The sequence below is a fragment of the Scyliorhinus torazame genome, chromosome 17 (assembly GCF_047496885.1).
Source record: "Scyliorhinus torazame isolate Kashiwa2021f chromosome 17, sScyTor2.1, whole genome shotgun sequence".
Taxonomy (NCBI): domain Eukaryota; kingdom Metazoa; phylum Chordata; class Chondrichthyes; order Carcharhiniformes; family Scyliorhinidae; genus Scyliorhinus; species Scyliorhinus torazame.
Window position 1 is genome coordinate 158,719,227 of NC_092723.1, and position 21,620 is coordinate 158,740,846.

Consider the following 21,620-nt stretch of genomic DNA (forward strand, 5'->3'; position numbering starts at 1 on the left):
CTCTGTGTTCCAAGATGGTTTATTTCTTTCTGTCGTTCATTTGATGCCCAACCCCTGCCTACCTAGAGCCTCATGTGTCAGTACCACAGGCACAGTCCAGAGTATCCTAATGGTCATTTTTCATGTTGGTGGAGCTATTCAGTCACTTGCGTATGCAGCCCCTGCCCCATCCTCAAGTGTATCCAAAGTGATTTCCAGTCGTTCATTCATTTCTGAAGCTCAGTCACTTATAATACAGGAAAGGTGGCAGCAAATCTGTTAACAGCAAAAGGCCCTCAAACAGCAATGAGATGAATGACTAGATAATCTCTTTCCGTGATGTTAAAAGGGGGGAATAAAGGGATATGAGAACTGGGCAGATACACAGGATTAGTATACTTATATTTATTAGAATAAAGTATCAACACAGGCTGGTTGGGCTGAACACTGCTCTAATTGGTAGTCTGTAATGCTGTTGTGTTTCCTACTTCAGACCTGAGGCTATATTTCGCAAGTTTCAATGGTTGTAATGCATGTGGGACGTCCTGAGCTTCTGGAAGGTGCTTGTAGAAATGTAAGTTTTTCTTTTGTTCTAGACACACAACAAATGTTTCAAGATTATTGAAAAGAATTACAGTGTAACCTGCAAACTATGTCCACAGTGGGCGGTAACATATTCCGTCCTGCTGCATTCCAATAATTTAGCGTTTACATTAAAACACAAAGGCAAATTATTCAAGACTAAAGGGATTTCACAGCAGTATAATGGGCAGGTATCAGGGCTGTCATCTTTGACTCCGAAATGTACAGCTCCTTTACAGTAAAAAAACATACCCCAAACTCAAATGAAAACAGAAAATGCTGTAAACTCCCAGCAGGTTGGCAGCGTCTTTGGAGAAACAGCTTCGAGGAAGAATCAGAGTGGAAAATGTAACTGTTTTTCTATCCATATGTGCTACCAGACTGCTGAACATTTCCAGCATTTTTGTTCACATTTTCGATTTCAGGCATCTGGGGTATTTTGCTTTTGTATTGGCCCCAAACTCAAATATTTGGTGTTGGGATGGAGTACGGAGCAGTATAAACTATTTAAATAGCTGTGAATTCCAGAAATATTTGAAAAATTCTCATACGCAGAGGCCCAAAAATCTCTTTCACAGTTTCATGAGGAAAATACGCTGGGCTATACCACGAGCTGCTTTTTATACAGCACCTTTAATATAATACAACAGCCCAAGGGGCTTCACAGGAGCATTTACAAACAAAATTTGACACCAACTACAAGAGTGACCAAAAGCTTAGTCAAAGGTAGGTTTTAAGGAGTAATTTAGAGGAGCGAGATGCTGTGATATTAAAGAAGGAATTCCAGAGCGTGGGCCCAGGCAGCTGAAGACAATGGTCCACGTGGAGCAATGACAAGATTGGAGGAACACAAAAGCTTGTAGAGTAGGGGAGGTTACCACGACAAGATGGACTCAGGACTCGCTGATCATTTGCTCAATTCCTTGATTTTCCACAGTTTATCAACTTAAGACAAAGCTAAGCAAAATGTGAAAGCACAGAAATCTGGTGGTCATATCGGGGACTGTTTTATTCGTACCGTTCCAGTTTGACCCACTCCTCAGAAAATGCTGCAATTTTCGACAATCTTTACAATGGACAGTTTAAACATTGTGTTTCAGCGATAATTAAATAAGCAGCTACTGTGTCCTATTGAAACTCACAGCAAATCACTGCCGACAAGTTTTTATTTACAACCAGTTACATAGTATTTTCAACATTACATTAATGAGTTTTAAAAAAATTAAAATGGATCAAGTTTTAACAGGTGTGTGTGTGTGTGTGTGTAGCTGCAATAAATCTCTTTCGCATTCCGGGAGTTCAAGGCAAGAGTAGAGATGATTGCTCTAAATAAACTCAAGCCCAGGGCCCAGTTACATTATTTGGCACACAGACAAAGTGACTGAAGAGTGAGGTAAGTTCCATTTCTTAGTTACATCACAAAAGAAACACTGAATTGTTCTACACAGTATAACGGAGAGGAGCCTCAGCTGATTAATATTTAAAGAAGAAACTTAATCTGACCTGTGCATTTGTTGAAAGTCAGGTTGTGATTTCACCATGGCCAACCTCCACAGCCACTGTTGCACCACAAATTATTTCTCCTGCACAGTCCCATAAGTACATGGTTTGCAATTGGTTCAAGGTTTGTTCAGTATCAATGCAAGCCAACAATTCAGTGCAATCCCCAGAGCTGGTATCTATTCCAGTCCTTCGATCTAGTGCGCTCCCCAGAGCTGGTATCTAGTCCAGCCCTTCGATCCAGTGCATTCCCCAGAGCTGGTACCTATCCCAGCCCTTCGATCCAGTGCGCTCCCCAGAGCTGGTACCTATCCCAGTCCTTCGATCCGGGGGGCCTCCCCAGAGCTGGTACCTATCCCAGCCCTTCGATCCGGTGCGCTCCCCAGAGCTGGTACCTATCCCAGTCCTTCGATCCAGTGCCATCCCCAGAGCTGGTACCTATCCCTGCCCTTCGATCCGGTGCGCTCCCCAGAGCTGGCACCTATCCCAGCACTTCGATCCGGTGCCATCCCCGGAGCTGGTACCTATCCCTACCCTTCGATCCGGTGCGCTCCCCAGAGCTGGCAGCTATCCCAGCACTTCGATCCGGTGCCATCCCCGGAGCTGGTACCTATCAGCCCTTCGATCCAGTGCCATCCCCGGTGCTGGTACCTATCCCAGTCCTTCGATCCAGTGCCATCCCCGGTGCTGGTACCTATCCCAGTCCTTCGATACGGTACCATCCCCGGAGCTGGTACCTATCCCAGTCCTTCGATACGGCGCCATCCCCGGAGCTGGTATCTATCCCAGTCCTTCGATACGGTGCGCTCCCCAGAGCTGATATCTATCCCCATTCAATCAAGGACTGAACACATTTAATTTTCCACATATAATTTTCCACATATAATTTATACAGTAATGAATAAACAACTAAATAGAATGTGAAAGTCAAGGTATATTAGGGTCATGTATCGGATTGTTTTGTCTGTTCCTTTCTCACTCGGTCCATTTCTTCAATCTGTACCTCCTCATCGAGTCTCTCCTTCGCTCTCACCACCTGGCAACAGTAAAGACTCACGTTAAAAGTTCAAAAAGGTGCTAGGAATTTACAAAGTCCACTTAAGTGCTGAATGAGGATAAGAGTGCATGTTTCTACAAGTTTGTAATAAAAGTGACTTTGGGCTGGCCAGTAAAACACACTCTCTTACCAGCAGAGGATATTGGATAATGAATAGCAACAAGTACCATGCCTGGTTTAGCCCAAGTACAGCCAAGCTGAGATCAGTCAGTTCAGGGAAGACCAGGAATCTTGACAAGCGTCAGTGGTGCACTGTGCATTACAACCATCCACTACAGGAGCTCAAAAGACAAGATTCAAACCTGTCTATGTTCCGGGAGAAAATTGCCATCAATTTGCTAAAATGCCAGTAATTAATCGAATCCTTTGATAGCATCCTTCAAAATTGAAAATCAAGGCAGCACGTGGCACAGTGGTTAGCACTGGGACTACGGCACTGAGAACCCGGGTTCGAATCCCGGCCCTGCGCCACTGTCCGTGCGGAGTTTGCACATTCTCCCCCCCCCCCCCCCGTCTGTGTCGGTTTTACCCCTACAACCCAAAGATGTGCAGGGTAGGTGGATTGGCCACGCTAAATTGCCCCTTAATTGGAAAAAAATAATTGGGTACACTAAATTTAAAAAAAAATTGAAAGTCAATCAAGAAAGTTGACTTTTATAGACTTTGATGTCTGACTAACTTCAGGAAGACATTTAATAAAATCCTGAGATTTGACTTTGCTGCTGCAGGTAGAACTGTGTAAAGTGTGAAGCCTCACCTTGGACTGCAGATAAAATGATCCACCCACTGTCTTGTCGTTGACTTTGAATAAATGCTCATAGTTCTGTTTTCAATGAAGAGGAAAAAAAACAAAAAATCATGGTGAGACTGCTTCCTGAGGCCAGGGGACAAGACATTGGACAGAGAAGAGCACTGATTAATTTATAAGGAGATACATAAGATCTGTTCTGTGTCAGGATTGACAACTGTAGCTACAAGACATTAACATGCCCCAAGCCTCATTAACAAATGTTGCCATCTCCCCCGCACAGAACACTGTGTTGGCAGCTTAAACCCCCAACTTCTGCCTATTTCCTCTCAGTAAAATTAGTCCAAATCAAGATTTGGTTTAGTGTCAGTACTCTGGTTGCCTGGGCATGGACGAAAACTACCAGTTGATTCCGTTGGGTTCAAGGTCAATGTATTCTGTTTGACTCGTCTGCACCTTAATGCAGATTTGCAATTCACAACAAAAAATGACTGACCATTGGGAATGTTTCTGATCACAGACTATTTGGTCAGTGCCCAACACAGAGCCCTACCTGGTCAGTTATTTCTTGCTCTCTTATACACTGCGCTGATCACGAACCAGTGAATCTGGGACACTCATTGAAGGTTATCCAATTGATGTGCAGGTTTGCAATTCAAAGGGAAGTTAAATGTGCAGACACTCCCAGTGTAATACTGAGGAGTGCTACATTGTATAATTCAATTGAGTTATTAAACTACGGTCGGGTCTGCCCTCTCAGGTAGATGCAGAAGGTTGTTGATTTTGAAGAAGAACCGGGGAGTTTGCCTGTATTCTAGTCAATATCCATTCAACTAACACTTCCAAAAGTTGATTATTGGTCAGGTCATTCATTTGCTGCTTGTGGGAGCTTGCTGTGCACAAATTACTTGTCACATTTCCCTAAATTACATAGTGAGTGCGGTTCAAAAATATTTTATTGGAACTTTACGAGACATTTCAAGGTCATGCTAATATGCTAAATAAATGTAAGCTTCTTTCTTTCTTTGCCCTGACCATCATTGCAGTTCTAGCTCCAGTCCAGTCCTAAATCGTAGAATTTACAATGCAGAAGGAGGCCACTCGGCCCATCGAGTCTGCTCCGGCTCTTGGAAAGAGCACCCTACCCAAGGTCCACACCTCCACCCTATCCCCATAACCCAGTAACCCCACCCAACACTAAGGGCAATTTTGGACATTATGGGCAATTTAGCATGGCCAATCCACCTAACCCGCACATCTTTGGACTGTGGGAGGAAACCGGAGCACCCGGAGGAAACCCACGCACACACGGGGAGAATGTGCAGACTCCGCACAGACAGTGCCCCAAGCCGGAATCGAACCTGGGACCCTGGAGCTGTGAAGCAATTGTGCTATCCACAATGCTACCCTGCTGCCCTAGTTTAGACAAGGTAAGATTGTCACCTGGAATCTTTAGTTGCCAACAGTTGTTGAAAGCAGCTGCAGACCTTACCTGCTGGATGTCTGTCGAGTTGAGCCTTGTGACATTAAGAATCTGCTGTGCTTCCTGAAGTGACATCCCGGAGATGCTGGTGGCAGCTGCCGACTGTCGGCCAGATCGCCCACGGGCATCTGCTGCAGCTCTACTTGCTGAAAGTAAAAGGGATGCAAAACAGGGACCAGTCACAAACCCCATCATAACAAATCAATATTACTGTAATGTCACACTTAGAATGACACATTCAATAGTATGTGCATTCAGCCCGTCGAGGAGTCTACACCAATCCTCAAAAAAAAGCACGTTACCTGGGCCCATTCCCCACCCAACCTGCCCTATCCCCGTCACCTGACCTGCACGTCGCTGGACATTAAGGGGCAATTTAGCATGGCCAATCCACATAACCTGCACATCCGGAGGAAACCGGAGCACCCGGAGGAAACCCACGCACCCGGAGGAAACCCACAGACGCGGGGAGAATGTGCAAGCTCCACACAGACAGGCACCAAAGCCAGAATTGAACCCTTATCCCTGGTGCTGTGAGGCAGCAGTGCTAACCACTGTACCACCGTACTGCCAGTTACTTCCTTGAGATGATTTATGCTTGAAAAGGAGAAAGTTGTAGAGCAATGGGGAGCAGGAGGCGAATGGGACTAAAACAGAAAAGGCTGGACAATCTCAGCAGGTCTGACAGCATCTGTGAGGAGGGGAGCTAACGTTCCGAGTTTGGCTGACTCTTCGTTATGGTGAGTGGACAAATTGGACAGAGCCAGCACAGGCATAATGGGCTGAACGGTCTTCTGTTCTGTAAGATTCTATAAAATGTCAGCAGGATTGACAATGTTTTCCCCCCCCCTTTTCTTGTGTTTTTAGTTTTTTTTAATATAAAAGATATACTCTTCTCCTTTTCAAATAAAATGCCTACGAACTACGATTAGTAAGGGCAATGTACATGTTGGGTTCCATAGTTGCCAGCAAAAGTTTAACCCATCAATAGCATCTGTGGCGCACGTTTGAGTCAGCAGGTCACAGGTTCAAGCCCCACTTCAGAGATCGTATCGCCAGCACAGTATCGAGGGAGTGCTACACTATTTCAGATGCTGTCTGCCTCAGGTGGACGCGAGAGATCCTGGGGTCCCATTGACAGAAGAGCTGAGTTCACTCCCGTGTCAGTATTTCTCATATTCAACCAACATCAATCACTAAAACAAGTTTGCAGCGGACACCGCCACTTTAATTCAGCTTTGTTTTAAAACACCAGCCGCTTCAATCGCTCACCAGCAAATTCCTGCCTCACTGCGCGAGCAAATGCTCTCCCCACCACCTGGGCTCCCACGATGATGATCTGAGCCAAGTACTTGGCCTGCAGAGAGAAGGCAGACAGTTACATCCCAGCTTCTGGACAGCAGCCCACTGCACATCTGGAAGTTAGATTCATATCTTTGAGCAGCAGCTTGTGTTTGTCACGTTTGCCAGTCAATATCGTACCCTGAGTGCCTGCGTAATCTCCACTAGCTCCACAACCCTTAGCTATCTGCACTCTACAATTTTAACCGCTTCACCATTGGTCAGTTGCCTAGATGCCAAGCTCGGGAATCCTCTCCCTACACCTCTATCTCACCTTTGACCAAGCTTTTGGTAATCTAACCTAATAACTCACGTGGCTCAGTGTCAAATTGTGTTCAGTAATGCTCTTGTGAAGCACCTTGGGAGGTTTTATTATGTTAAAGGTGTTATATGAATATAAGTTGTTGTGTTGGGAACAGTTTGAAAGTTTCTGTCCTGGGGTTGATCAAGATTCCAATTAAACAAATGATTGGGGGGGGGGGGCTCCAGGTCAGGTTTCAGCCACACCCCACTGAGGTTTCTAGTGGTTCCCCCCTCCTTCTAAGGATTGTCATGCCTGCCCCCCCTCCGATGAGGTTTCTAGTGTCTGCACCCTCCCCCTTCACAAGATGTAGTGTCTCCCCAACCCCCCCTCAGGTTTCTAGTGCTTCCCTCCCCCGGTTTCTAGTGTCCCCCTTCCTCCTGAGGTTGTCTCCCCCTCCTGTTTCCAGTCACCCACACCTCCTGAGGTTACAAGTCACCCCCCACCTCCTGAGGTTGAGACGCCCCCTCCTGCTCCTGAGTTTCTAGTCTCCCCCTCCCGAGGTTTCATGTGTCCCCCTCCTCCCGAGGTTTCATGTGTCCCCCTGCTTCCGAGGTTTCACGTGTCCCCCTGCTCCCGAGGTTTCACGTGTCCCCCTCCTCCCGAGGTTTCATGTGTCCCCCTGCTCCCGAGGTTTCACGTGTCCCCCTGCTCCCGAGGATTCATGTGTCCTTCATGTGTCCCCCTCCTCCCGAGGGCGCGTCACCCCCTCCTCCCGAGGGCGCGTCACCCCCTCCTCCCGAGGGCGCGTCACCCCCTCCTCCCGAGGGCGCGTCACCCCCTCCTCCCGAGGGCGCGTCACCCCCTCCTCCCGAGGGCGCGTCACCCCCTCCTCCCGAGGGCGCGTCACCCCCTCCTCCCGAGGGCGCGTCACCCCCTCCTCCCGAGGGCGCGTCACCCCCTCCTCCCGAGGGCGCGTCACCCCCTCCTCCCGAGGGCGCGTCACCCCCTCCTCCCGAGGGCGCGTCACCCCTCCTCCCGAGGGCGCGTCACCCCCTCCTCCCGAGGGCGCGTCCCTCCCCTCCCGAGGGTGTCCCTCCGTCCACCCAAGGGCCCCCCCCCCCGTCCTCCTGAGGGTGTGCGCCCCCCCCCCGTCCTCCTGAGGGTGTCCCCCCCTCGTCCTCCTGAGGGTGTGTCCCCCTCGTCCTCCTGAGGGTGTCCCCCCATCCACCTCCTGAGGGTGTCCCCCCCCTCCTCCTGAGGGTGCCCCACCTCCTCCTCCTGAGGGTGTGTCCCCCTCCTCCTCCTGAGGGTGTGTGTCCCCCTCCTCCTCCTCCTGAGGGCGTCACCCCCTCCTCCCGAGGGTGTCCCTCCGTCCTCCTGAGGGTGTACGCCCCCCCTGTCCTCCTGAGGGTGTGCGCCCCCCCGTCCTCCTGAGGGTGTGCGCCCCCCCCGTCCTCCTGAGGGTGTGCGCCCCCCCGTCCTCCTGAGGGTGTGCGCCCCCCCCCCGTCCTCCTGAGGGTGTCCCCCCCTCGTCCTCCTGAGGGTGTGTGTCCCCCTCCTCCTCCTGAGGGTGTGTGTCCCAGTCCTCCTCCTGAGGGTGTCCCCTCCTCCTGAGGTTTCTAGTGTCCCCCATCCTTCTGAGGTTTCAAGTGTCCCCCAACCTGAGATTTCGTCCCCCAACTTGCGGTTTCTAGTCCCCCTCCTCCTGAAGTTTCTAGTCTCCCATCCTGAGGTTTCAAGAATCGCCCCGTGAGGTTTCTAGAATCCCCCTTTTGAGGTTTCTAGTGTTCCCCTCCTCCTGAGGTTTCTAGAATCCCCCATCAGGTTTCTAGTCTCCCCCTCCTCCTTAGGTTTCTAGAATCCCCCCCATGAGGTTTCTAGAGTCCCCCTCCTCCTTAGGTTTCTAGAATCCCCCCTATGAGGTTTCTAGTGTCCCCCTCCTCCTGAGGTTTCTAGTCTCCCTCCTCCTGAGGTTTCTAGTGTCCCCCATCCTCCTGAGGTTTCTAGTGTCCCCCTCCTCCTGAGGTTTCTAGTCTCCCTCCTCCTGAGGTTTCTAGTGTCCCCCATCCTCCTGAGGTTTCTAGTGTCCCCCTCCTCCTGAGGTTTCTAGTGTCCCCCATCCTCCTGAGGTTTCTAGTGTCCCCCATCCTCCTGAGGTTTCTAGTGCCCCCTCCTCCTGAGGTTTATAGTGTCCCCCATCCTCCTGAGGTTTCTAGTATCCTCCATCCTCCTGAGGTTTCTAGTCCCCCTCCTCCTGACGTTTCCAATGTCCCCATCCTCCTGAGGTTTCTAGTCCCCATCCTCCTGAGGTTTCTAGTGTCCCCCATCCTCCTGAGGTTTCTAGTGTCCCCCATCCTCCTGAGATTTCTAGTGTCCCCCATCCTCCTGAGGTTTCTCGTCCCCCTCCTCCTGAGGTTTCTAGTGTCCCCCATCCTCCTGAGGTTTCTAGAGTTCCCCCATCCTCCTGAGGTTTCTAGTGTCCCCCTCCTCCTGAGGTTTCTAGTGTCCCCCATCCTCCTGAGGTTTCTAGTGTCCCCCTCCTCCTGAGGTTTCTAGTGTCCCCCATCCTCCTGAGGTTTCTAGTGTCCCCCTCATAGAATGTCATAGAATTTACAGTGCAGAAGGAGGCCATTCGGCCCATCGAGTCTGCACCGGCTCTTGGAAAGCGCACCCTACCCAAGCCCACACCCCCTATCCCCATAACCCAGTAACCCCACTCAACCAACACTAAGGGCAATTTAGCATGGCCAATCCACCTAACCTGCACATCTTTGGACTGTGGGAGGAAACCGGAGCACCCGGAGGAAACCCACGCACACACGGGTGAACGTGCAGACTCCGCACAGAGTGACCCAGCCGGGAATCGAACCTGGGACCCTGGAGCTGTGAAGCAATTGCGCTAACCGCTATGCTACCGTGCTGCCCTCCTCCTGAGGTTTCTAGTGTCTCCCTCCTCCTGAGGTTTCTAGTGTCCCCCATCCTCCTGAGGTTTCTAGTGTCCCCCTCCTCCTGAGGATTCTAGTCCTCCTTCTAAGGTTTCTAGTGTCTCCCATCCTCCTGAGGTTTCTAGTGTCCCCCTCCTCCTGAGGTTTCTAGTGTCCCCCTCCTCCTGAGGTTTCCAGTGTCCCCCATCCTCCTGAGGTTTCCAGTGTCCCCCTCCTCCTGAGGCTTCTAGTGTCCCCCATCCGCCTGAGGTTTCTAGTGTCCCCCTCATGGAATTTACAGTGCAGGAGGCCATTCGGCCCATCGAGTCTGCACCGGCTCTTGGAAAGCGCACCCTACCAAAGCCCACACCCCCTATCCCCATAACCCAGTAACCCCTGGCCAATCCACCTAACCTGCACATCTTTGGACTGTGGGTGGAAACCGGAGCACCTGGAGGAAACCCACGCACACACGGGTGAACGTGCAGACTCCGCACAGAGTGACCCAGCCGGGAATCGAACCTGGGACCCTGGAGCTGTGAAGCAATTGCGCTAACCGCTATGCTACCGTGCTGCCCTCCTCCTGAGGTTTCTAGTGTCCCCCTCCTCCTGAGGTTTCTAGTGTCCCCCATCCTCCTGAGGTTTCTAGTGTCCCCCATCCTCCTGAGGTTTCTAGTCCTCCTCCTAAGATTTCTAGTGTCCCCCATCCTCCTGAGGTTTCTAGTGTCCCCCATCCTCCTGAGGTTTCTAGTCCTCCTCCTAAGATTTCTAGTGTCCCCCTCTTCCTGAGGTTTCTAGTGTCCCCCATCCTCCTAAGATTTCTAGTGTCCCCCATCCTCCTGAGGTTTCTAGTGTCCCCCTCTTCCTGAGGTTTCTAGTGTCCCCATCCTCCTCCTAAGGTTTCTAGTGTCCCCCATCCTCCTGAGGTTTCTAGTGTCCCCCTCTTCCTGAGGTTTCTAGTGTCCCCCATCCTCCTCCTAAGGTTTCTAGTGTCCCCCATCCTCCTGAGGTTTCTAGTGTCCCCCTCTTCCTGAGGTTTCTAGTGTCCCCCATCCTCCTGAGGTTTCTAGTGTCCCCATCCTCCTGAGGTTTCTAGTGTCCCCCATCCTCCTGAGGTTTCTAGTGTCCCCCATCCTCCTGAGGTTTCTAGTGTCCCCCATCCTCCTGAGGTTTCTAGTGTCCCCCATCCTCCTGAGGTTTCTAGTGTCCCCCATCCTCCTGAGGTTTCTAGTGTCCCCCTCCTCCTGAGGTTTCTAGTGTCCCCCATCCTCCTGAGGTTTCTAGTCCCCCTCCTCCCGAGGTTTCAAGTGTCCCCCATCCTCCCGAGGTTTCTAGTCCCCCTCCTCCCGAGGTTTCAAGTGTCCCCCATCCTCCTGAGGTTTCTAGTCCCAGCCGCACGGCCGAGACCAGGAACTGACGGGTCAGGGATACACCGGAGCCGCGGTCCCGATTCCAGCCCCGCCCGCCCCGGGCCCTCTCACCATCACCCGCTTCCCGGCTCCGCTCTCCGGGAATATCCGGGCACCGCGCGTGGAATCAAGGACACGGAAGGGTCAAAGGGCAGAAGCCACTGCCGCCAACAATGGCGCCATGTGGAAACAAGACAAGACGCGGCCAGCCAGCATCGCTCAGCTGGCGCTGCCACCCTCTGCTGGACAGGAGGCCGCAGACCGTCTGCAGATTGCGACCTCTGGCGGAGGGAAAAGGAAGAGCAGCCACTGCAGCCAGATTGACAGCAAAGCCACCAGGAGCTCCTCAGAGGCCTCAGCTTCGCCCCTCCCCAAATTAAAGGAGTTTTGTACCATAGAATATCTGCTGCTATCAACAACTTCCGTCAAAATTAAAAAGGCGAGAGAACCCTGCTGCCATTTAAGTACATTTGAAACTGATATTAAATGTAAAATAAATACATTTATCTCTCACTGAAGGTATCATGCCCTAAGAAGGTGTTTTAACCTTGGGCCACCATGTTAATCTTGCTCAGGAGGCATGAACCATCTTCGTTAATGGGACATTGATCTAGTTTCTGAGGCTCTTCGGAAAGATTAAAAAATATATATTTTTATTCTCATTTTCCACATTTTCATCAAATGCACAACAAAAGAAAACCAACAATAGAGTCCCAATCCCCCAAACAGCATCCCCTTCGATATAGAAACCCAAACATCACCCATTAATTCCAAGTAAAACAAAATAAAAAGACCAAAAGAAAATGAACGGTCATTCCATGAACAATGTGCTCAACCCCACAAATAACCCCCCTCCTTCCCCCTCAACCCCCCAATGTTAGATGCCATCCAATTCTTGAAAGTGCATGATGAACAATGCTCACAAATTGGAGAACCCTTCCCCCCCCCCGCCCCCCAGCTCAACCTTCACCTTCTCGAGCGTCAAAAATTCCAGCAGGTCCCTCTGCCAAGCTGAGGCACAGGGCGGAGAAGCTGACCTCCACCCCAGCAGGATCCACCTCTGGGCAATCAGCGAGGCGAAGACTAAAACATATGTCGCCGCACCTGCCTGCAGCCCAGGCCGGTCCGACACCCCGAAAATGGCTTCTAGAGGCCCTGGCTCCAAACTCGCATGTGCTCCCCATGAAATGACCTTAAAAACCTCCCTCCAATACATCTCCAGCTTCGGACAGGACCAAAACATGTGAATATGGTTCCGGGGCTCCTCCCACAGCGCTCACACACATCCTCCACCCCCTCAAAGAGTCGGCTTATCTAGCCCTCGTGACGTGCACCTTATACACGACCTTGAGCTGTATCAGCCCCAACCTCACGCATGAGGTTGAGGCGTTTACCCTCCGGAGCACCTTACATCAGAGACCATAACCTCCCTCAATTCTTCCTCCCACTAGGCTTTAATCCCCTCCAAGAATACCTTACCTTCACCCAAAATCCTCCCATAGATCGCCGGCACCAACCCCTTCTCCATTCCCCCTGCCGTCAATACCACTTCCAACAATGCGGGGGCCTGCTCTAACGGGAAGCTCTGAACCTCCTTGGCAAAGGAGCTGCAGGTACCTAAATACTTCCCCCTGCCTTAGTCCATATTTCTCCCCCAACTCAAGCCTCACAAAATGGGCGGCATGGTAGCCCAGTGGTTAGTAAATGGGCTTGCGGTAGCACAGTGGTTAGCATTGTTGCTTCACAGCGCCAGGTACTCATGTTCGATTCCTGGCTTGGGTCACTGTGCGCAGCCTGCATGTTCTCCCAGTGTCTGCGTGGGTTTCCTCCGGGTGCTCCGGTTTCCTCCCACAGTCCAAAGACGTGAAGGTTAGGTGGATTGGCCATGCTCAATTGCCCTTAGTGACCAAAAAGGTTAGGAGGGGTTATTGGGTTAGTGATTTAAGTGCTGCACCAGAAGCTAGAAGAATTGCTTTACTTCTGTCCCTGGCAGGTCAACAAGCAATCAAAATCTTCAATTCGTCTAATTTTAATGCGGGTGAAAATAAAACGAAGTTTGATCAAGTTATAGAGAAGTTCGATGAACATTGCAAAATGCAAATTAATGAAATTTTACAAAGATTCAAATTTCATAAAAGAGTTCAAAAAGTTGGTGAACAACTTTATAACAGATCTGAAAATTCTCTTCAATTCCTGCAATTTTTTAATGTGTTATTCTAAGATTCGTGATCAGATAGTTTATGGAATAAGAAATGAAAGTTTAAGGCAAGAACTTTTAAGGCAAAATGATTCAACACTAAAAATAACAATGGAATAACATTTATATCATGAACAATCAAAGACGGGAAAGAGGCCGGCGGCGGCCAAGGTGCTCAGGGGGTTTATGGATCAGATGGGGGCAGTGGACCCATGGAGGTTTGCAAGACCGCAGGCCAGGGAATTTTCTTTCTTTTCCCACGTGCACAAGGCCTACTCCCGGATAGACTTCTTTGTTCTGGGCAGGGCGCTCATCCCGAGGGTGGAGCGGACGGAGTATTCGACCATAGCCGTTTCGGACCATGCCCCGCACTGGGTGGAAATGGGGCTGGGAGAGGAGAGGGACCAACGCCCGCTGTGGCGGCTGGACTTGGGACTGCTGGCAGATGAGGTGGTGTGTGGGAAGGTGAGGGGGTGTATCAAAAGGTACTTGGAGGCCAACGACAACGGGCAGGTGCGAGTGGGGGAGGTATGGGAGGCGTTGAAGGCGGTGATCAGGGGAGAGCTAATCTCCATCAGGGCTCATAGGGAGAAGACAGAGGGCATGGAAAGGGAGAGGTTAGTGGGGGAGATTTTGCGAGTGGACAGGAGATACGCAGAGGCCCCGGAGGAAAGATTACTTGGGGAAAGGCGATGGCTCCAGACGGAGTTTGACCTGTTGACCATAAGATATAGGAGCGGAAGTAAGGCCATTCGGCCCATCGAGTCCACTCCACTATTCAATCATGGCTGATTTCAACTCCATTTACCCGCTCTCTCTCCATAGCCCTTAATTCCTCGAGAAATCAAGAATTTATCAACTTCTGTCTTAAAAACACTCAACGTCCCGGCCTCCACCGCCCTCTGTGGCAATGAATTCCACAGACCCACCACTCTCTGGCTGAAGAAATTTCTCCTCATCTCTGTTCTAAAGTGACTCCCTTTTATTCTAAGGCTGTGCCCCCGGGTCCTAGTCTCCCCTGCTAATGGAAACAACTTCCCTACGTCCACCCTATCTAAGCCATTCATTATCTTGTAAGTTTCTATTAGATCTCCCCTCAACCTCCTAAACTCCAATGAATATAATCTCAGGATCCTCAGACGTTCATCGTATGTTAGGCCTACCATTCCTGGGATCATCCGTATGAATCTCCACTGGACCCGCTCCAGTGCCAGTATGTCCTTCCTGAGGTGTGGGGCCCAAAATTGCTCACAGTATTGTAAATGGGGTCTAACTAATGCTTTATAAAGCTTCAGAAGTACATCCCTGCTTTTATATTCCAAGCCTCTTGAGATGAATGACAACATTGCATTTGCTTTCTTAATTACGGACTCAACCTGCAAGTTTACCTTTAGAGAATCCTGGACTAGGACTCCCAAGTCCCTTTGCACTTCAGCATTATGAATTTTGTCACCGTTTAGAAAATAGTCCATGCCTCTATTCTTTTTTCCAAAGTGCAAGACCTCGCACTTGCCCACGTTGAATTTCATCAGCCATTTCTTGGACCAGTCTCCTAAACTGTCTAAATCTTTCTGCAGCCTCCCCACTTCCTCCATACTACCTGCCCGTCCACCTATCTTTGTATCATCGGCAAACTTAGCCAGAATGCCCCCAGTCCCGTCATCTAGATCGTTAATATATAAAGAGAACAGCTGTGGCCCCAACACTGAACCCTGTGGGACACCACTCGTCACCGGTTGCCATTCCGAAAAAGAACCTTTTATCCCAACTCTCTGCCTTCTGCCTGACAGCCAATCGTCAATCCATGTTAGTACCTTGCCTCGAATACCATGGGCCCTTATTTTACTCAGCAGTCTCCCGTGAGGCACCTTATCAAAGGCCTTTTGGAAGTCAAGATAGATAACATCCATTGGCTCTCCTTGGTCTAACCTATTTGTTATCTCTTCAAAGAACTCTAACAGGTTTGTCAGGCACAACCTCTCCTTACTAAATCCATACTGACTTGTCCTAATCTGACCCTGCACTTCCAAGAATTTAGAAATCTCATCCTTAACAATGGATTCTAGAATCTTGCCAACAACCGTGGTTAGGCTAATTGGTCTATAATTTCCCATCTTTTTCCTTGTTCCCTTCTTGAACAGGGGGGTTACAACAGCGATTTTCCAATCCTCTGGGACTTTCCCTGACTCCAGTGACTTTTGAAAGATCATAACTAACGCCTCCACTATTTCTTCAGCTATCTCCTTTAGAACTCTAGGATGTAGCCCATCTGGGCCCGGAGATTTATCAATTTTTAGACCTCTTACTTTCTCTAGCACTTTCTCCTTTGTGATGACTACCATATTCAACTCTGCCCCCTGACTCTCCTGAATTGTTGGGATATTACGTATGTCCTCCACTGTGAAGACTGACAGTACTTCACAGTCTGCAAAGTACTTATTTAGTTCCTCAGCTATTTCCTTGTCTTCCATCACTAGATTACCAGCGTCATTTTGGAGCGGCCCAATGTCAACTTTTGCCTCCCGTTTGTTTTGACCACGGGGAAGGTGGAGGCACAGTGGAGGAAGGCGCAGGGGGTGACCTACGAGTACGGGTAAAAGGCCAGTCGGATGCTGGCACACCAGCTCCATAAGAGGACGGTAGCGAGGGAAATAGGGGGAATCAAAGATGGAGGGGGAGCCACGGTTCAGAGTGCAACGAAAATAAACAAGGTATTCAAGGCCTTCTATGAAGAGCTGTACAGATCCCAGCCCCAGGGGGGGGAAGAGGGGATGAGACGATTCCTAGACCAACTGCGGTTCCCGAGGGTGGAGGAGCAAGAGGCGGCTAGTTTGGGGGCACCAATTGGGTTGGAGGAGCTGAGTAAGGGTTTGGGGAGTATGCAGGCGGGGAAGGCCCCAGGGCCGGACGGGTTCCCGGTGGAGTTCTATAGAAAGTATGTGGACCTGTTGGCCCCGCTACTAGGGAGGACCTTTAACAAGGCAAGAGAGGAGGGGACCCTGCCCCCGACAATGTAGGAGGTGACAATTTCCTTGATTCTGAAGCGAGACAAGGACCCACTGCAATGTTGATCGTACAGGCCGATTTCGCTCCTCAATGTGGACGCTAAGTTATTGGCTAAAGTGCTGGCCACAAGGATTGAGGACTGTGTCCCGGGGGTGATTCATGAGGACCAGACGGGATTCGTGAAGGGAAGGCAATTAAATACTAATGTGCGACGGCTCTTAAACGTGATAATGATGACATCGGAGGAGGGAGGCGGAGATAGTGGCAGCTATGGACGCGGAAAAGGCCTTTGACCGAGTAGAGTGGGGGTACCTCTGGGAGGTGTTGCGTAGGTTTGGGTTCGGAGGAGGGTTTATTAGCTGGGTTAAGCTCCTTTACAGTGCCCCGGTGGCGAGTGTGGTGACGAACCGGCGGAGGTCGGAGTACTTTCGGCTGTACCGAGGAACGAGGCAGGGGTGCCCCCTGTCCCCCCTGTTGTTTGCATTGGCGATCGAACCCTTGGCCATATCACTGAGGGAGTCTAATAAATGGAGGGGGGTGGTCCGCGGGGGAGAAGAGCATCGGGTGTCCCTATACGCGGATGACCTGCTGCTGTATGTAGCGGACCCAATGGAGGGGATGGTGGAGGTCATGCAGACATGGAGTTTGGGGAGTTCTCGGGCTATAAGCTCAATGTAGGGAAGAGTGAGCTTTTTGTATTACAGGCAGGGGACCAAGAAAGAGGGATAGGGGACCTACCGCTGAGGAGGGAGGTGGGGCTTTTTCGGTATCTGGGGATCCAGATAGCCAGGAGTTGGGGGGCCCTACACAAATTGAATCTGACGAGGTTGGTGGACCAAATGGAGGTGGACTTCAAAAGATGGGACATGTTACCGCTCTCGTTGGCGGGTAGAGTGCAGTCAGTAAAAATGGTGGTCCTTCAGAGATTTTTGTTTGTGTTTCAGTGCCTTCCCATCGTGATCACCAAGGGCTTTTTCAAGAGAGTAGGTAGGAGTATTATGGGGTTTGTGTGGGCGAATAAGACCCCGAGGGTAAGGAGAGGGTTCCTGGAACGCAGTAGGGACCGAGGAGGGCTGGCGCTGCCAAACCTAGGGAGCTACTACTGGGCAGCAAATGTGGCGATGATCCTCAAGTGGGTTATGGAGGGAGAGGGGGCGGCATGGAAGAGGATGGAGATGGCGTCCTGTAAAGGAACGAGCTTGGGGGCGTTGGTGACGGCACCGCTGCCGTTCTCGCCATCAAAGTATACCACGAGTCCGGTGGTGGCGGCAACGTTAAGGATCTGGGGCCAGTGGAGACGGCACAGGGGTGCAGTGGGAGCCTCGGTGTGGTCCCCGATCAGGGGTAACCACCGGTTTGTCCCGGGGAAGATGGACGGGGGGTTCCAGGGCTGGCATCGGGCGGGGATTAGAAGAATGGGGGACCTGCTCATTGACGGGACATTTGCGAGCCTAGGGGCACTGGAGGAGAAGTTTGAGTTACCCCCGGGAAATGCATTTAGATATATGCAGGTGAGGGCTTTTGTGAGGCGACAGGTCAGGGGATTCCCGTTGCTCCCGGCACAAGAAATTCAAGACAGGGTGATCTCGGGTGTATGGGTTGGGGAGGGCAAGGTCTCGGCAATACACCAAGAGATGAAAGAAGAGGGGGAAGCCCTAGCAGAAGAGTTGAAGGGTAAATGGGAGTAGGAGCTGGGGGAGGAGATCGAGGAAGGTTTGTGGGCTGATGCCCTAGGTAGGGTTAATTCCTCCTCCTCGTGTGCCAGGCTCAGCCTGATACAATTTAAGGTGGTTCACAGAGCGCACTTGACGGGGGCGAGTTTGAGTAGGTTCTTTGGGGTAGAGGACAGATGTGGAAGGTGTTCAGGGAGTCCGGCGAACCATGTCCACATATTTTGGTCATGCCCGGCACTGGAGGGGTTCTGGAGAGGAGTGGCGGGAGCAATATCTCAGGTGGTGAAAGTCCGGGTCAAGCCAAGCTGGGGGCTAGCAATATTCGGAGTAGTGGATGAGCTGGGAGTGCAGGAGGCGAAAGAGGCTGGAATTCTGGCCTTTGTGTCTCTAGTAGCCCGGCGAAGGATCTTGCTATTGTGGAAGGAGGTGATGCCCCCTAGCCTGGAGGCCTGGATAAACGACATGGCTGGGTTCATAAAGCTGGAGAGGATGAAGTTTGCCTTGAGAGGGTCTGCGCAGGGGTTCTACAGGCGGTGGCAACCGTTCCTAGACTATCTCGCGGAGCGTTAGAGGAAGGTCGGTCAGCAGCAGCAGCAACCCTGGGGGGGGCGGGGGGGGAAATGAGAGATTGTTTGAGAGGATGGATGAGCAGGAGATAACATGGAGGGTGGGGGAAACTGGCACGTGCGGGCGAGAACCAGTGTATAAAGCTATGTAAATATACCATTTTGCCATGTATATATCTTGCTCAGTGCAATTTTGTGTTATTTTGTTACCGGGGGGGGGGGGGGGTTATTGTTTGTAAGGGGAAAAAATTGTGTTGTTAAAAAACTTTAATAAATATATTTTTTAAAGAAATGAACAATCAAAGAATCAGTATGAATACCTAGAGAATAAACATTGTGAAAATGGCGTGAAAACTTACCACGAGGTAGAGGCAGTATCGCAATGGATGCAGAAGCACATTGGGAATGGCATCGATCTTCCGCGAGACAAGTACGCACATGTGCACAACCGGCAAAATTCCGTTCTGCGCATGCGCAGCTTAGTTAAAAAAAGAGCGCACTCTGGGTGAAAATCGATTTGCGCATGCACAATGGATGACTACACATTGCGTCACGAGTGTCATGACGTCAGAAGACTCAGACCACGTCCACTTAAAGGGAAACTGCCCGAAAATTGAAAAAAACTGTTTTAAAACTACAAAACTCAGAATTTGTACCTCGAAAGGCACAACAATGCCTGAACTTCAACAAATAGTTCAATATAAATTTCGCAACACTGTGGGAACAAGCAGTTTGCAACATAAAACGTGAAGAGCACAGTAAAAACTCTGAAATCAAAGATGATGATTACTCCTTGGACATAGGTAAATTATTTGAATATGATCATAGCGTCAGCAACAAGGTTGAAAACAACTCCACACAGAGGACTGACTGACTCCATTGAGAAAGAGTTGATCGTCTCCACAGAGAGAATACTGCATGGCTCCACAAATAGAGCGATGAAAGACTCCACAGAGAGAACGATGGAAGCCCCCACAGAGACAGACAGACTCCAGAATGGAAGCAATTAAAGACTCCAAAGCGATAATCATGCATGAAGAAGATTATGAAGGTCTATCCACCTTATTTGAGCACCAAGAAGAAGACAATGAAAGTCTACCAACTGTATGTGAGAACAGTGGCACAGAGATCACAATCAACATACAAGATGTACAAGATCACAGCGAGACTGACAGATCTCAACTCCGACTATACAGAAGAACTCAGCAACCAAAGTAAAACTACTCATGAGTCCAGTGAGACCGCATCAATTAAAACCTCATCTACTCTTGACAACCTACAAGAGATCAAAGATGAAGAAAATCAACCAGAAATGACTGATGTCATCAAGATCAATGAAACGTCAGATACCACAAAGGACACCGATACCAATAACTGTGAGAATGACCAACATTTTCAACAAGAAACAGTCATTAAGCGCAACAACAACGAAACAACAACCTGTACAACATGATACAACTTTACTCATAAAGATAACATAACATGGCATAAAGGACAATGTAACAGCACAGTCCAAAACAATGGCACGAGTACAACATAACATGGACATAGTTCACACAAAACAAATGTCATGCCAATGAATTTCAAGAATTCAGATTTGCTCCAGCACAAAGAAGCAACACAGTTTTCAAGGCCAATGACATAGAGCATCATTACCACAAGCACAAAAAAAGTCAAGATCTTATCCGATAAAAACGTCAGATGGAAACATTCTGAGAAGAAATTGGAGAGATCTACTTCAAGTCACAGATACTGCGAAGATTTTTCCTAATCTTGATTTGAATCAAACAATTTCAAAAGAAATTGAACAGCAAATGCATTCAAATTTGAGGATCACTAAAGACTTTAAAACTTCTTCATCACCTTTGACGTTAAGAAGATCGACAAGGAGAAGACCCAATTGTCTGAATTTGTGAACTTTTTTCATAATTCTAGTGATTGCTGTACATTGTATACACTGCATTTCATATGTACAATTTCCTTTTAATATTTCCAAGAAAATGTTAATAAAGGGGGATGTAGTGATCTCTGTATATCAATATACATGATCAATGTATGTAAAACTAGTAGTCAATTCAACACTACATGTCTCACTATCAGATGGTATAAGAAAGACTTTCCCACTCTTTCTGAGAGAGTGTGCTTTAGTAGAGTGAACAAGACAAGACATAGAATAGCGAGAGAGAGAAGTTATAAGTTATTTCATTATTACATTGTATAGTTAGTTAGTTATCTTTACTGTATTTTATTTATTTTACTAGTTGAGTATTAAACACAAAGGACTCATATTATTTATATTACTCAACAGATAAGTTCATCTTTACAAGAAGACTATTGTTCATTTCATCAACACGGCTGGTTCAAAGAGTAATATACTATATTACACAAGGTAATATAACATGCTACCAGGAGTTTAAAATATAACAGGCACCCTTGATTTTTGTGCAACAGTGGCTGAGAGTATTGTCGCCCCTGGTGGGACAGGAGATGTGTTAGTGGAAATTTGGCAGTACACTCTTTAGGTTGGTTTTGTTGAAGTCCTCGGCCACGATGAACAAAGCCTCCAGGTGTTCTGTTTCATTATTATTTATAACTGTTCTTGTCCTCAGATTTACCAGCATCTCTTCACTGATAGTGTGACTTGTCCACGATATCTCCATTATTCACCTCAAAAACCACAATACTGCATCCTCATTTCTTCGCTGCACTGTTTTGCTGATCGTCCAACACTCACTTCCATGTGCCAGAGGGAAGCACGGTGGCGCAGTGGTTAGCAATGCTGCCTCACACCGCTGAGGACCAGGGTTTGATCCCAGCCCCAGGTCACTGTCCATGTGGAATTTGCACATTCTCCCCCGTATCTCCGTGGGTCTCACCCCCACAACCCAAAGATGTACAGGGTAGGTGAATT

At 49.3% G+C, this 21,620-nt stretch overlaps 1 protein-coding gene across 2 annotated transcripts; it reads right to left on the bottom strand.

Moving 5' to 3' along the window:
- Nucleotides 1-1,546: 1,546 nt before the first annotated feature.
- Nucleotides 1,547-11,447, bottom strand: pam16 (presequence translocase associated motor 16). 2 transcript variants are annotated; one of them, XM_072481436.1, is made up of 5 exons: nt 11,340-11,447; nt 6,622-6,706; nt 5,359-5,495; nt 3,876-3,941; nt 1,547-3,097 (listed from the first exon to the last, which is right to left on the bottom strand). In XM_072481436.1, the coding sequence occupies exons 1-5, from the start codon at nt 11,340-11,342 to the stop codon at nt 3,005-3,007; spliced, it is 384 nt and encodes a 127-aa protein (XP_072337537.1). In that variant the 5' UTR covers nt 11,343-11,447; the 3' UTR covers nt 1,547-3,004. The 2 variants fall into 2 exon arrangements, with proteins under 2 accessions (XP_072337537.1, XP_072337538.1); XM_072481437.1 differs by lacking the exon at nt 3,876-3,941.
- Between the last annotated feature and the right edge of the window lie 10,173 nt (nt 11,448-21,620).

Bases quoted from the DNA above. Each gene is read 5' to 3' on its own strand.
- pam16 (XM_072481436.1), bottom strand. The intron at 5,496-6,621 runs GTGAGCGATTGA...TTTTACTTTCAG, and splicing joins AGTGAGGCAGGAATTTGCTG to CAAGTAGAGCTGCAGCAGAT. The intron at 3,942-5,358 runs GTAAGGTCTGCA...CATTGAAAACAG, and splicing joins ACTCGACAGACATCCAGCAG to AACTATGAGCATTTATTCAA.